The 12,124-nt window shown below is 36.8% G+C and overlaps 1 protein-coding gene across 1 annotated transcript; it reads right to left on the bottom strand.

The window, feature by feature from the left end:
- Positions 1–6,759: 6,759 nt before the first annotated feature.
- On the bottom strand, positions 6,760–11,591 carry LOC150096703 (uncharacterized). Its single transcript, XM_090408693.1, has 2 exons — positions 9,082–11,591; positions 6,760–8,955 (listed from the first exon to the last, which is right to left on the bottom strand). Exons 1-2 carry the CDS (start codon positions 11,589–11,591, stop codon positions 7,314–7,316), a joined length of 4,152 nt encoding a protein of 1,383 aa, XP_090264819.1. The 3' UTR covers positions 6,760–7,313.
- Between the last annotated feature and the right edge of the window lie 533 nt (positions 11,592–12,124).

The raw sequence follows: 12,124 nt of genomic DNA, 5'->3' as shown, positions 1-12,124 counted from the left end.
TTGATATTATGTCAGAAAGTTTAGCTTGTTTAGAAATGCGGCCCAAAAGGCTCTATTACTTTTCAGAAAGAATCTAAAGGCATCTTTTACCTTTACTCAACAGTTTGGTTTCTAGATTAGACGTACAACCTTTCGTGGGTGGATTTATATAAAAAGTAAAATAAAAATAAAAGTTTTTTTTTTTACTTAAATTAAGGGGATATTAAATCCCACATAGTTTTAAAACCGAATAAGAAACTCAAAGATTGGAATCAGAGAGTTTCTGAGAGTTTCATTGCCGAAATGAAGCTTATTAGCTCTTTATACTTAAGTAACTTAATGGTTGCACCTGTTTGGAAAACTCGTTCGCAGAGTATATAAGTTCTTTTCGCTATACACTTTGGTATTAGGTCTAGCTACTCACTGATGAAGCCTCAAAAAAGGCTGAAACCGGTCTGGGTAGTGACCTCCCTCCATAATGTAATAACAGCATACATTTCCTAGGAAATGTGTTTTTACATTATGGAAAATACCTAAGAATAGCGATCTGAACTTCCCCCACCTTTGCAACGAGTCGTCCGGTATTGTACTACGTACTAGGATCACTTGCATTGGCTAACGCTAGTGTCGCCGATACTTTATAGTTTACTATATTCGGCAAGAAACTCTCTGATTCCAATCTTTGAGTTTCTTATTCGGTTTTAAAACTATGTGGGATTTAATATCCCCTTCATTTAAGTAATGTTTTCATTGCCGAAATGAAGCTTATTAGCTCTTTATACTTAAGTTTCTTTTTTTGTTCATGGAACATAAAAGGAAACTTCATCCCTCTTAATGAATTGTGTGAAATAGTGTAAGCAATCCCTTGCATTCTGGTGTTTTCAGAAATGTTCTCAGCTCTCTTAGAAACATTCACATCGGAGTGATGCAGAACTAATCGAACAGGAAGGATAAGATAAAAATATAGATTTTCCTAAGACTAAACAACCAGCATAGTAGCAGAGAAAAGAAAATGAAATGGAACTGATGGTAATGTACTGAACACATCGTTCCTCACTATAAGATGGCCGGCATAGAATTCCCGTAAAATCACAGATTTGCTTCGAAATTGTTTTACGGAAAAAAAAAAAAAAAACTGTGTAAGCAGTCGGCGATTTCTCCTTTTGTGTCTCATCCGATGAAGCCATTGAAAAGAGTCTTCATCAAATATTGCCGAAACTGCAGGCGTATAGACAAAATCATAGACGTATGGATGAATGCGGGATTAGGATTGGACTTTGAAATCAAATGAGTTCAGAAACCACAGTCCAAGTTCCCATATGCAGACACGAAGTTTATACAAGCCTGGTAATATCGTACGATCCCCCCCCCCCCCACACACACACATGCTCCCCGAGGTGTTTCCAGTACGACTGGGCAGAAAAATCATAGTTGTGCGTTCTTCTTTTTTCGGAGGCACCAGACCCAAGTCGCTTATTTCACTTGTCTTTCTGACAGCCTGTTCGGAAAGACATTTCACTCTAGACTAACAACTCCGCCAACGATAAAAAAAGAAGAAAAAAAAAAAAAGGAAGGAAATAAATCAGCAGCGTCGTTGTAACGTAACCAATTTCTGTCGGTGGGCAGGTGGCTAGGCTAAGAGCTGCTTGCGTGCGGAAAACCCTTTCAGACGGAAGGACTTCGCATGTGCGGCGCTGATGGGGACTAAATGGATATTGGCTACTCTCCCGGGGCTCCGCTGTCACTTTCCCATACGAACTCACGGAGCGACGGAGAAGTGCTCTTCACCGATTTGACAGGCGGCAGAAACTGTAAGAACGCTTCCTCTTTGAACATCTCTTCAGTATATAGCCGTCAGGCGTGTCCGCTCGGTGGGCAGTAGCAGACACCGTTAGATATGTCAACTGTCATTTCATGAACCGACCCTGCTGTCGTTGTGACAAGGAGGGGGAAAATTATACAATGCTTGGGGGGGGGGGGGGTCCTGCGACATTCCGAAACCCACGATATAAAATCAGAACCATTAAAAAAATCGCATCCAATGAAACCGGCAGCCAGAATCGTTTAACAGAAATCCGCAGGAACGAATATGAAAGCAAACATTTTTTTCAATTTGATTCAGAGAATCTAATTCAGCGTAGCAAGCACGCAGAGATAAATGACGTACGTCAGCAATGATAACAAAAAAAAAAAAAAAAAAAAATCCTGCTATTTCACAGTAAACAAACAAGAACAGAAATATTTCCTATGAATAGATCTATTCATTTTCTGATAGTACTTACGGCCACAGGGTAATTGATTCGTGTACGTCTGCACAAAAACCGAAATCAAAGAATACAATTTGCTCTCCGACAAAGGAAAATTATCAACATGCATTGATAATATTATTTTGGCTGCAGTTAAATATAAAATGATGAATATTCATCTAAATAATAAAAAAAAAAAAACTTAAATGTGACGAAAATCTTAATTTAAGTTTGTTATAAATAAAGCTAGCTTTGTTATTTTATCTTCTGCAATGAGAGTACTCTTTTTGGCGAAATATTAATAATGTTTACCTTACTTATTTTATTCCCTCCCCCCGGTTGCCCATGGAGATCACGATATGCGATTATGAACAGCGAATATCGCAATATTATTATCACTCCAAGATTTTTTTAAAATATTACATTGTATGGTTTTGCTTCAAAAAAAAAATATCGCAACTAAGCGTAGCATTTTTATAAACACACCGATGTCGCAAGCTCATTTAGGCAAAATAATGTTCAGTTAATAAAGTTTTACTTCGTGCACATCATTTTATTATGAAGATGATTACCTACTACCATTATGAAAGATTATATTTAGCATTAGCAAATGCACTGCCGAGGCAAGAAACAAACGGGTCTTTGTAACTTCGCCATCTGTACATATTGCATAATTTACATCGCAATATCAGCTGTGGCGGATAACACACGCAACAGAATTACTATTAAGCTCTGTTACATTCAAGTTATAACTTAATTTTCTCTACGGGTAGATGTCTATGGAAGTAGGCGACTTTTTTTTTGTTTTGTTTTCATTTTCGCAATCTATTTCTAAAGGGAGATTAGGGTAGTAGTAACAAACATAATTTGTATCCTTATCTTCTACATTTATTTCTCAGACTGCGATATCTCACTGTCTGTGTCTGTTCCAATTTCTGCTGCTACCGACACTCTTTTCGACGTGTCTGCGTACTAGTCAGTTGACTGCCTTCGCAAAAGGATGCATTATGTTGCCATGACAACGCGATCCAGTTTACCACAAGTTGTTCGGCTTCGCGGGTAACACACAGAGTAATCTGTACATTTAACGGTTTTTTTCTTTTTTTTTTTTTTTTGATTTACCTGAAATGTTAAGTCACGCCAAGCACACCCTAGGGAGAAAATGTTCACGGCAAAATCGAACGATCCGCTTTAAGAGAAACGAGAAAAAACTGCTTAAAAAATGTTCAAAAGAAAAGTGCATTTAACTGTAATTGAACGATGAGGGAACAAAAGTACTTCTCACCACCGTTATCAGACTAGAAGCCTTTCATAACTGACAAATATTACCATGCCACCACAATGGCAATGATGCCTTCTGATGACCATTAAAATGAAAATGTTTCACATTTGTAGCGTGCAGTCTCAAAACAAATAAAAAGGTAAAAAATAAACAAATAGAACGAGATAAAAAATTTCTTTACAAAAATGCTTTATTTCATTCAAAAAATGACTGACTTCGGTAAATAACCAGGACTAGAAATGATATTATTTACAGCACATGCCTTTACAAGTTCACGTGCAAGAAAAAAAAAAAAAAAAAAAAAAAAAAAAACGTGCGTATACTAATAAAACATGCAGACATAAATTAATTAAACAATCAAATAATAAAGAGATAACGATCTACAAATAATTGTACTTTTTTTTTACCTTCAACATATCATTATAGACACACATAAATATAAAAGTGAAAAATAAAAACAAATCGTAAATACTGTCAAACGAACTTGTAGATTTTTGAAGGATATCTGTGCAGCATGTTAAAAATATGAAGTTAGGAGAATAATGCATCAAGTCACAGATAAAGAAAATCTTCAAACAGGTACGGTCAAGTTCATGTGATAAATATTACAATTAATATAATGCTGACATTTAAGAATTCTGTTTAGTTTATTACTTTATAACTGACTGATTTTAGGCAAATAATCAAAAACAAAATTTAGTTTTAAACAAATAAAAAAAAGTAAACAATTCAAAGTAAACAAAAATTTAAAAGATTAATGGTATAGTGCTATTATATCAGTCGTGATATACCAAAATAAAAATGTCATTTACAGGATCTCAGAATAATTACGAAGGTTTTACTATGCATAATATCGGACAAATATGGCTGAAAATTTCTCCGATGACTATAAAACTTAAAATCACGTATCAATGAAATCGATGGGATTTTTCTTGGAAGTTCAAATTGGGCTTTGAGAGTACGTTTGCTCAATAGTACGTTAAGTTAAAATTCCAGTCGAAGGTTGGCTTCTCAAATAATAAATAAAATTGTATATCAACAAAGGCATCCAAACACAAATATGCTATATAGTGACACAACTTCTTGTGATGGATTAAAAACAAATTTCATTCAATCTTGGGAATGAACATACCGTTAAGTTACTATCAAGTATAACCAACTAGCACTAGCATTTTACATCACCGTTTACACCAAAGAATACACCATTCTGCCATTACTTTCAAATATACAGTATTCTTACACAAAAATTATCTACATTTTGATTAAAATCATTCTACATTTGTATTGTAGAATTTAAATTTGATTTATGTAAAATATTTTGATTCTCATTCGCAAACAACGTTTGCTGTTTTCACGTTACATAACGTGATCAATGATATTCGCCGTTAACTTGATTAAAATGCGCACCACACACAGACACACGCCATTAGAAAATTTTAAATGCCACTATATGTGACGCGAAGTTAACAGGGATTGATAATCCCTATTAATTTTTATGGAGAGTTCAGTTAAAATTATTTACAGGCATTTGAAAATGGGAAAATTTTGATATTATCATCCACTTTTCATGCACAAAAAATAAACTAATAAAAATAAATAATAAAAAAAAAACATGCGCGAAAATAATGACCCTTCATCAATTTCGTATCCAACCACGCAGCACAAAACTAAAACAATACAATGCATTCTCATTAAAATGCAATTAAAAATACACAATCACATATCGTTATGTTCTAACTGTAACACATAAACATGATCTTGTAATTATATGCTGCACAGATAATCTTCATGACTTAAAAGAGATATAATAAAATTATATAGAAAAAATAACTTCATGCTATATACTATACACAGAAGTCAACAAAAACGTTGACCTCACACAGGCAGTCTAAAAACTAAATTCAAAACCAAACAGAGGACTTGCCATGTTGGCACAGTACAAAGAAAATAAAATGGCCAAGTCATTAATGGCAGTATAATATAACAATTAACTTTCACTCTATGGATGATTAGTTTAAATGTAATTAAATCATGCACATAATATTAAAAAAAAAAACACAATTAGCAAAATAAATTGCTGTGTGCCATATAGTAACCATCATCATTGTTCCTGACATATATACTATACAAATACTGGTGACGACAGAGAAAGTTTAACAGCATTTATAAGTTAAATACCCGTTCATATATGTGCACTGCGGGACTTAGCGTCCCAGTTTGATTCTTGAATAATAATTATAATAATTAATAATAATAATAATAATCATAATAATAATAATAAACTCTTAGCAGCCCCACTCAGTAGGTTCTTAACACAAATTTAGCTCAACACCATGGTCCCACAGCTAACTGAGTGGGAAAGAGTACAATTTAATGGCCATCAGATGGTTATGCAAAAAGATAAAATATTTCAGAACAGTACATGTACATGTGCCAACAGAAGTAATATAAGCTCAGTATTGTTTAAATCATCACATGGGTCATGTGGAGAATACCCGTTTTAAATTCTGACTTGATTTTTTTTTTCTTTTTTTCAAACATGTTTGGAAGAACTTACTAAAAATGTAATGGTAAAATTTAAAACATACCTGGTTGTGGTCTTTTATACATACATTCATATGTATATATAACGTAAGACTAGCAAACTATTGCACTGTTCTCCAAACATATCCGACGAAGCACATGTGCATGTACTATATCCATTTAAGTGGTATGCTTTTAAGCCTAATAAATGAATTACCTCAGTGGGCAGCTTAGGGAGCTGGCTAATCCTGCATACTGTCACCTCACAAATAAATAACCACACATCTACATATATATTTTAACACCTATGCTAAGGATGATACAAGTTTATAGTTTTCTTTATAAATAGACTTGAAGCATCCAATACATTATTGTCATATAACTCTGTTTCGCTCCCTGAATGGATTTGAGGTCTAAAAGACACTCGAGATTTTGATTGATAGTGGGACAAGTTTGCTGAACATGATTCAGAGTAAACAAATGCAAAAAAGTCATAACTAACCTGAAAACATCCAGGCTCGGATAAACATATCTCTTACCAAGAAGGTCCACTTCACTATACAAATACTTCTGCAAAGCGGACGCTCCTCTTTTCATCATATTGCATCACTTTCATCTCTTCACTGGCAACAAGAAGAGAAATCCTCTCCCTGCCCTCATCAGTGGGATCTCGCTCCTCATAGATTGTACTTTGTTCAAAAAGACCCTGAGTTGAATGAGGACAGTTAGTGGAAGTCTTAGGTCACTTTCAAGACTAACCGCAGCCCCACATGATGACGAAGATGATGTACCCAACAGGAAAACAAGAAACATAGCGCTTTGGGTAAGTTTTTTCTTTTTGTCGAGGACATCTTGAGCAAGTCCTTTCCAAGCCACCAGATTTCCGACAGGTGTAAAGCTCCCCAGAAAAACAATCAGGGTAACACCAAGATTCTGCTCTGATGCTGCTTGGACGCTAACATCTAATCACTATAAGATAAATTACAATGTTAAATGAACTGTACTCTAATCTATGACCAATGAGCTCAACCTGTGATATGATTCATGACACTTGTACATATTTCACAGAACAAATTTTCAGGAAAAACATTCAACTGGTTTTGATTTTGTTGGTATCTTAAAATCTATATAAGTAAGATAGAAAAAGCAACAAGAAAAACAAAATTATATAGCAGCTTTTACATTTTGATTACTTGTTTGTGACAATCACAAAAAAACCTAGTCTTTGATAAACTACACTTTGCAACAAAGGCAGCCTTTGTTGAGGTAGAAATCGCATTGCTTCATGCTGGCGTCAATGTGAAAGCAACAGTCATGGGCTGCAAAACCTTCTGGCAAACAGGAAGATACACCAGAGATGGTACAAATGTACCATTCTGAGTAACTCCATCACACTCTGGTTGGGCAAGAAGGAAAGGTTGCATGATAAAAGATCCTGCTGCTGGTGGATTTTGTGGCATGGCAAATGTCATTGGAAGGTGTGGGCTATTAGAGGGAGGAGGTATTCCTGACTGAAAGCTTCCAGAAATTGTAGATACTGGTTTTGGTGATTCCTGAGATGTATTCACGGGTACGAGAGAACTGGAAGCAGTGTCACTTTCCTGTTGGGCAACCTTGATTAAGTCTGTGTCACTATGGTGCTGCTTATTGATATGTATCTTCAGTACATTCCATGCCCTTGTTGCAAAACCACAAAAACGACATCGGAAAGGCTTTATGCTTTTCTGAAGAGTCCCTCCTTTTCTTCCGCTATGGACAACATGAATATGGGCTAGACACATTTCCCTGGTCCGGAACTTCTTGTTGCACTTGCTGCATCGATATCTCTTCACTTTCAGTGGATGCTGTATCTGACCCAAGGCTTTATCTTGTGTACCACCAGCTCTGGCACTTTGTAGATTCCATGGCTCATTCAATGAGGATGTGGAGGGATGCGAACGCTGTGAATGAGGTGTAAGTAACAATGGTTGAGCCATATCTCTAAAGGAGAGACCGGCAGCTCTGTGGCTTAAAAAGTGGCGTTGTAATGAATGGTTATAACGATATGCACGCTGACAGATGCGACAAACAAATTTTTTCTCTCCTTCGGTGTTTACTCCAGTATGTCTCTTCTCATGTGCGTACAAGTTGGACAGCCAACGAGTTGAGTAAACACAGAAGGAACAGTGATAAATTCGACTGCCACCACCTCCACCTCCTGACTGTTTTAACTGTGGTCTTGGTTGATTTGACTGGAGTGTTGCACTTCCAGGTGAAGAACTGCCATTCAACCTAGGCTGATCCTGGACCATCCCTCCAGAGGAGTCGGATGTTGTGTTCATCCCTGAGTTGTTCCCGACTCCCAACTCTTCAGTTGCAGATTGATGGTCCTTAATCAGGTGGACATGAAGTGCTACTTTGTCGTTAAAACCTTGACCACAGATAACACAGATACAACTACTATCTATCAATGGATTTTCCAGCTGGTTAGACAGGTTTTCTTTAAGTAAATTACCGTGATCACTTGCCATGTGGGCTTTCAACCATTTTATGCTTTTGAAACGACAGTTACAGATGGGACAGATCTCTGGATAATGGTTAAAGTAACGGCCGCTAGGATCACTTAAGTCTAGGCAATGTGGGGAATTCACCTTTTCAGGCAGGGAAAGCTGGCTTACTGAATCTTTTACTTGGGTTGGCTCTTCAAAAATGCCATGGGTATTCTGCTTATGTACTTTTAAGAAATACTTGCTACAAAGTTCTTTTTGACAAATATCACATGTGACGCCACCAATTATACTACTACGAGCTGCCTCGTTGGGCTGGTTATCTAGATTAATACCATGCATTTTTAACATATGCGTTTTCATAAAATATTTGTTACATAATTCTTTGTTGCAGATATTACAATAATTTCGCCCAGTGACGCTACTACGCGATTTCGATTCGGTTGTTACCGGAGTGGATGGGGAGTTGCTCGTTGTTGTAGTGATAACTGGAGGCTTGGCTTGATTCATTTCTTCCATTAAGAGTGGAGTTTTCTTAGGAGGAGGAGGAGGTGGTGGTGGTGGGGGTGGAGGAGGAGCTGGTAGAGGAAGAGCTGGTAGAGGAGGAGGTGGTAGAGGCAAAGAAATAGGAGGGGCAGGAGGAGGAGGTGCAGGCAAAGATGGTGGTGGTTGAGGAAGGGATGGCGCTGTTGTTGTATCTGCTGGAATTCCGTGGATATTTTGTCTGTGAGTTTTTAGAAAGTATTTACTACAAAATTCTTTTTGGCAGATTTCACAGTACGCTTCCGAATCCACAATGGCAGATGAAGTTGAAAATATTGGCCTTTGAAGATCAGATACAATATCAGAAGACTTGGATAGACTGGAAAACTCCATACTTAGCCCCACATGTCCATCCTCATTTGGCAATACCCCATGTTCATTCATCATGTGTGCTCGTAAGAAGTACTTGTTATCGAATTCTAAACGGCAAAGGTTACAGATGATTTTATTACTTTCAAATCCTGCAGATGCATTGAGTTCTCTTATCATAATCTGAAGCTTTTGGAGATCTTGACTAGCTGCATCTTCCTGTAAAAGTGGAACTATGTGTTGTTGCATATTAATTTGCTTATTGGTAGTCTCACCGCTTTCTTTACTGTCTTGGCTGCATCTTTCATCAGCTGGTGAACCTGGTTTTGATTTACTTTCCTCCTTAACATAAGGAATGTTGTGAGTATAAAATTTGTGCATTTTTAAAAGATAACTGCTAGAAAATGGCCGATTACAGAATTCACAAGACAAATCTCCTAGATATTCAGTACGTGGATGATCATGGTTTTCTTGATTAAATTGAGATTCAAGGTGTAGTGGATTTTCTTCAATGTTATTGCTGGAAACTGTTAAATTAAGTGCATCCTGGGTGTCATTGTTAGTACCGAGTGGGCACGTCTGTGATAAGGATTGGGGTGGTTTGGATAAATTTTCAGGAATATTTACGCCGTGTTTGTTAAGTTTATGAGTACGAAGAAAATATTTGTTGCAGAATTCTTTACAACAAATTTCACAAAAGGCATCCGCGTTAATCACTCCCATCTCACGTAGCTTTTCGGGTGTAAACACGTGACTGGCACCATCATTTGGTGAGTTATGTAAAGGTGTGATGGATCCCTGAATATCACACAAAGTAGTGCTTACTGACACTGGCGGACACATACTGGGAGTGCTTGTTGTTATTACACTGGTTGCTACAACAGAATGGGAATTAACTTTGTGGTTTTGCACACTGTACAAAGAAGGAAATTCTGGTCTGGTGAGTTCTCGATTTTCTTCATGGAATGTGTTCGTATTTCTGTCACTGCTGATGCTGATGTTACTGTTCGTCGTTACTGGATTAGGAAGTGCCAGAGGAGAACTGCCCTTTGTGTCTACTATAGAGGGTGTGCTAACAGGAGACAAATTTAATGAGGAATCTGTAAATCCGTGAATCTTTTGTCTGTGCTTCTTTAAAAAGTATTTGTTGCAGAATTCTTTTTGGCAAATTTCACAAAATGATTCCATGTTAATCATTCCTGTTCGAGGAGCTAGGGGTTCGGTTGGAGAATTCTGAAGTAAATGTGGCAATGGCAACGGATTACTTAATCCTGGAGAAATAAATGATCCTGGATACGGGGAACCGATGATTGAGTCCATCGAATAGATTCCATGTTTGTTAGCTTTATGTGTTTTTAAAAAATACTTATTACAGAATTCTTTATTACACAATTCACAGTATGCTTCTAAATTAAAAATCCGAACACCAGGAGAGGAATGAGTGTTTCCATTCGAAACAGGTGGATTCTGTCCCTGAGGAATAACTGGAAAAAGGAATGGTGCCATTGGATTTGGAAACATGGACAATGGAACTGAAAGACTGCCTGGTTTGCTGTCCTCGTTTCTTGAAAATGGAATGAATGGTGGCGGCATTGTTGGAAATGGAAAGTGGGGATTCTTAAATTCCCTATTCTCATGATGAGAATTATCTAATGAGTTACCTGTTGATAATTCTGTGGAAGGTGGTTGGGGTGATGCATTGTTAACCTTCACTAAAGAGTTTTCTTTGGCTGACTCAATGACACTGCCTGAGGTAGATTTGTTGCAAGACTGCTGTTGGAGCTGCTTTTCCAGTAACTTCTGTACATGTTCATCTTCAACATGAACTCTTAACAGATCTTCTGTTTCAAATAGGCTGTTACAATGATGACATCTGAAGATGTTTGCATGCTCTGTATTATTTTTTTCTTCGCATTTATTTTCCAAATTAAGAACCTCATCCGGATGATCACTAATCGATTCTTCTTCGCATTCTTCTCCATCTAGAAGTGGCACAACAGGAGCAGTGTGATACCTAACTGGATTACTCTGTTTTCTTCGTTTCTTTGTCCTAATTTCTCCTGATATGCCACTTTCATAAGTAGGAGGACTTCTGTTCTGATTTTCACTACTGTTTCCGTCTTCATCTCCAGAGCATATGTGTGTGTCAGCTTGGGGTGATATACGATGACTGATCAGGCCATGGTGAATAAGCTCAATGGGCTCGGCTCTTTCAGAGTTCATTCTTAAATCAACCGACTTATTTGCATTAATCCAAATCATGTATATTCTCTTGTACCACAATACCAAATTTTATTCAGATCAACTTATTGTTTTAGACGTTCTTACTGCATTCTTCATTGTAACAGCAGTAATGTTGAAATACGTGTTGCAGCCTGAAAAACAAGATATATGAAATAAGTAACCAAATTTCAACAATGATGTATACAGATTAACAAAAATACAATAAAGGTTTCAATTGGGCATTGCAATAAGAACAATATAAAGTTACATGGATTAAGTGCACGTCCACATTTACTGCTCTGAGAAGGTTGGAATTTTGTACTACCTATCAAATTGCATTATTGTACTTATTCCTGCGGCATCAGTTACCTAATTACAAATTCAAAACAAAAAAAATCTAAGAGCTCAAGGCAATTCTGAGAATGGCTAGACAACTATTTAAAGACACAGAACAGTTTAGATGCAAAGTATTTACACCTCTACACGCTCTATTATCAAATGATCATTTGCAAAAATACTTTCTTATTATCTCG

The sequence above is a fragment of the Typopeltis vanoorti genome, chromosome 18 (genome assembly GCF_054136105.1).
Source record: "Typopeltis vanoorti isolate ZY-2024b chromosome 18, IOZ_Tvanoo_1.0, whole genome shotgun sequence".
Classification (NCBI taxonomy): Eukaryota; Metazoa; Arthropoda; class Arachnida; order Uropygi; family Thelyphonidae; genus Typopeltis; species Typopeltis vanoorti.
Note: the sequence above shows the minus strand (reverse complement) of the source record. Positions and strands in the feature narration are given on the sequence as shown.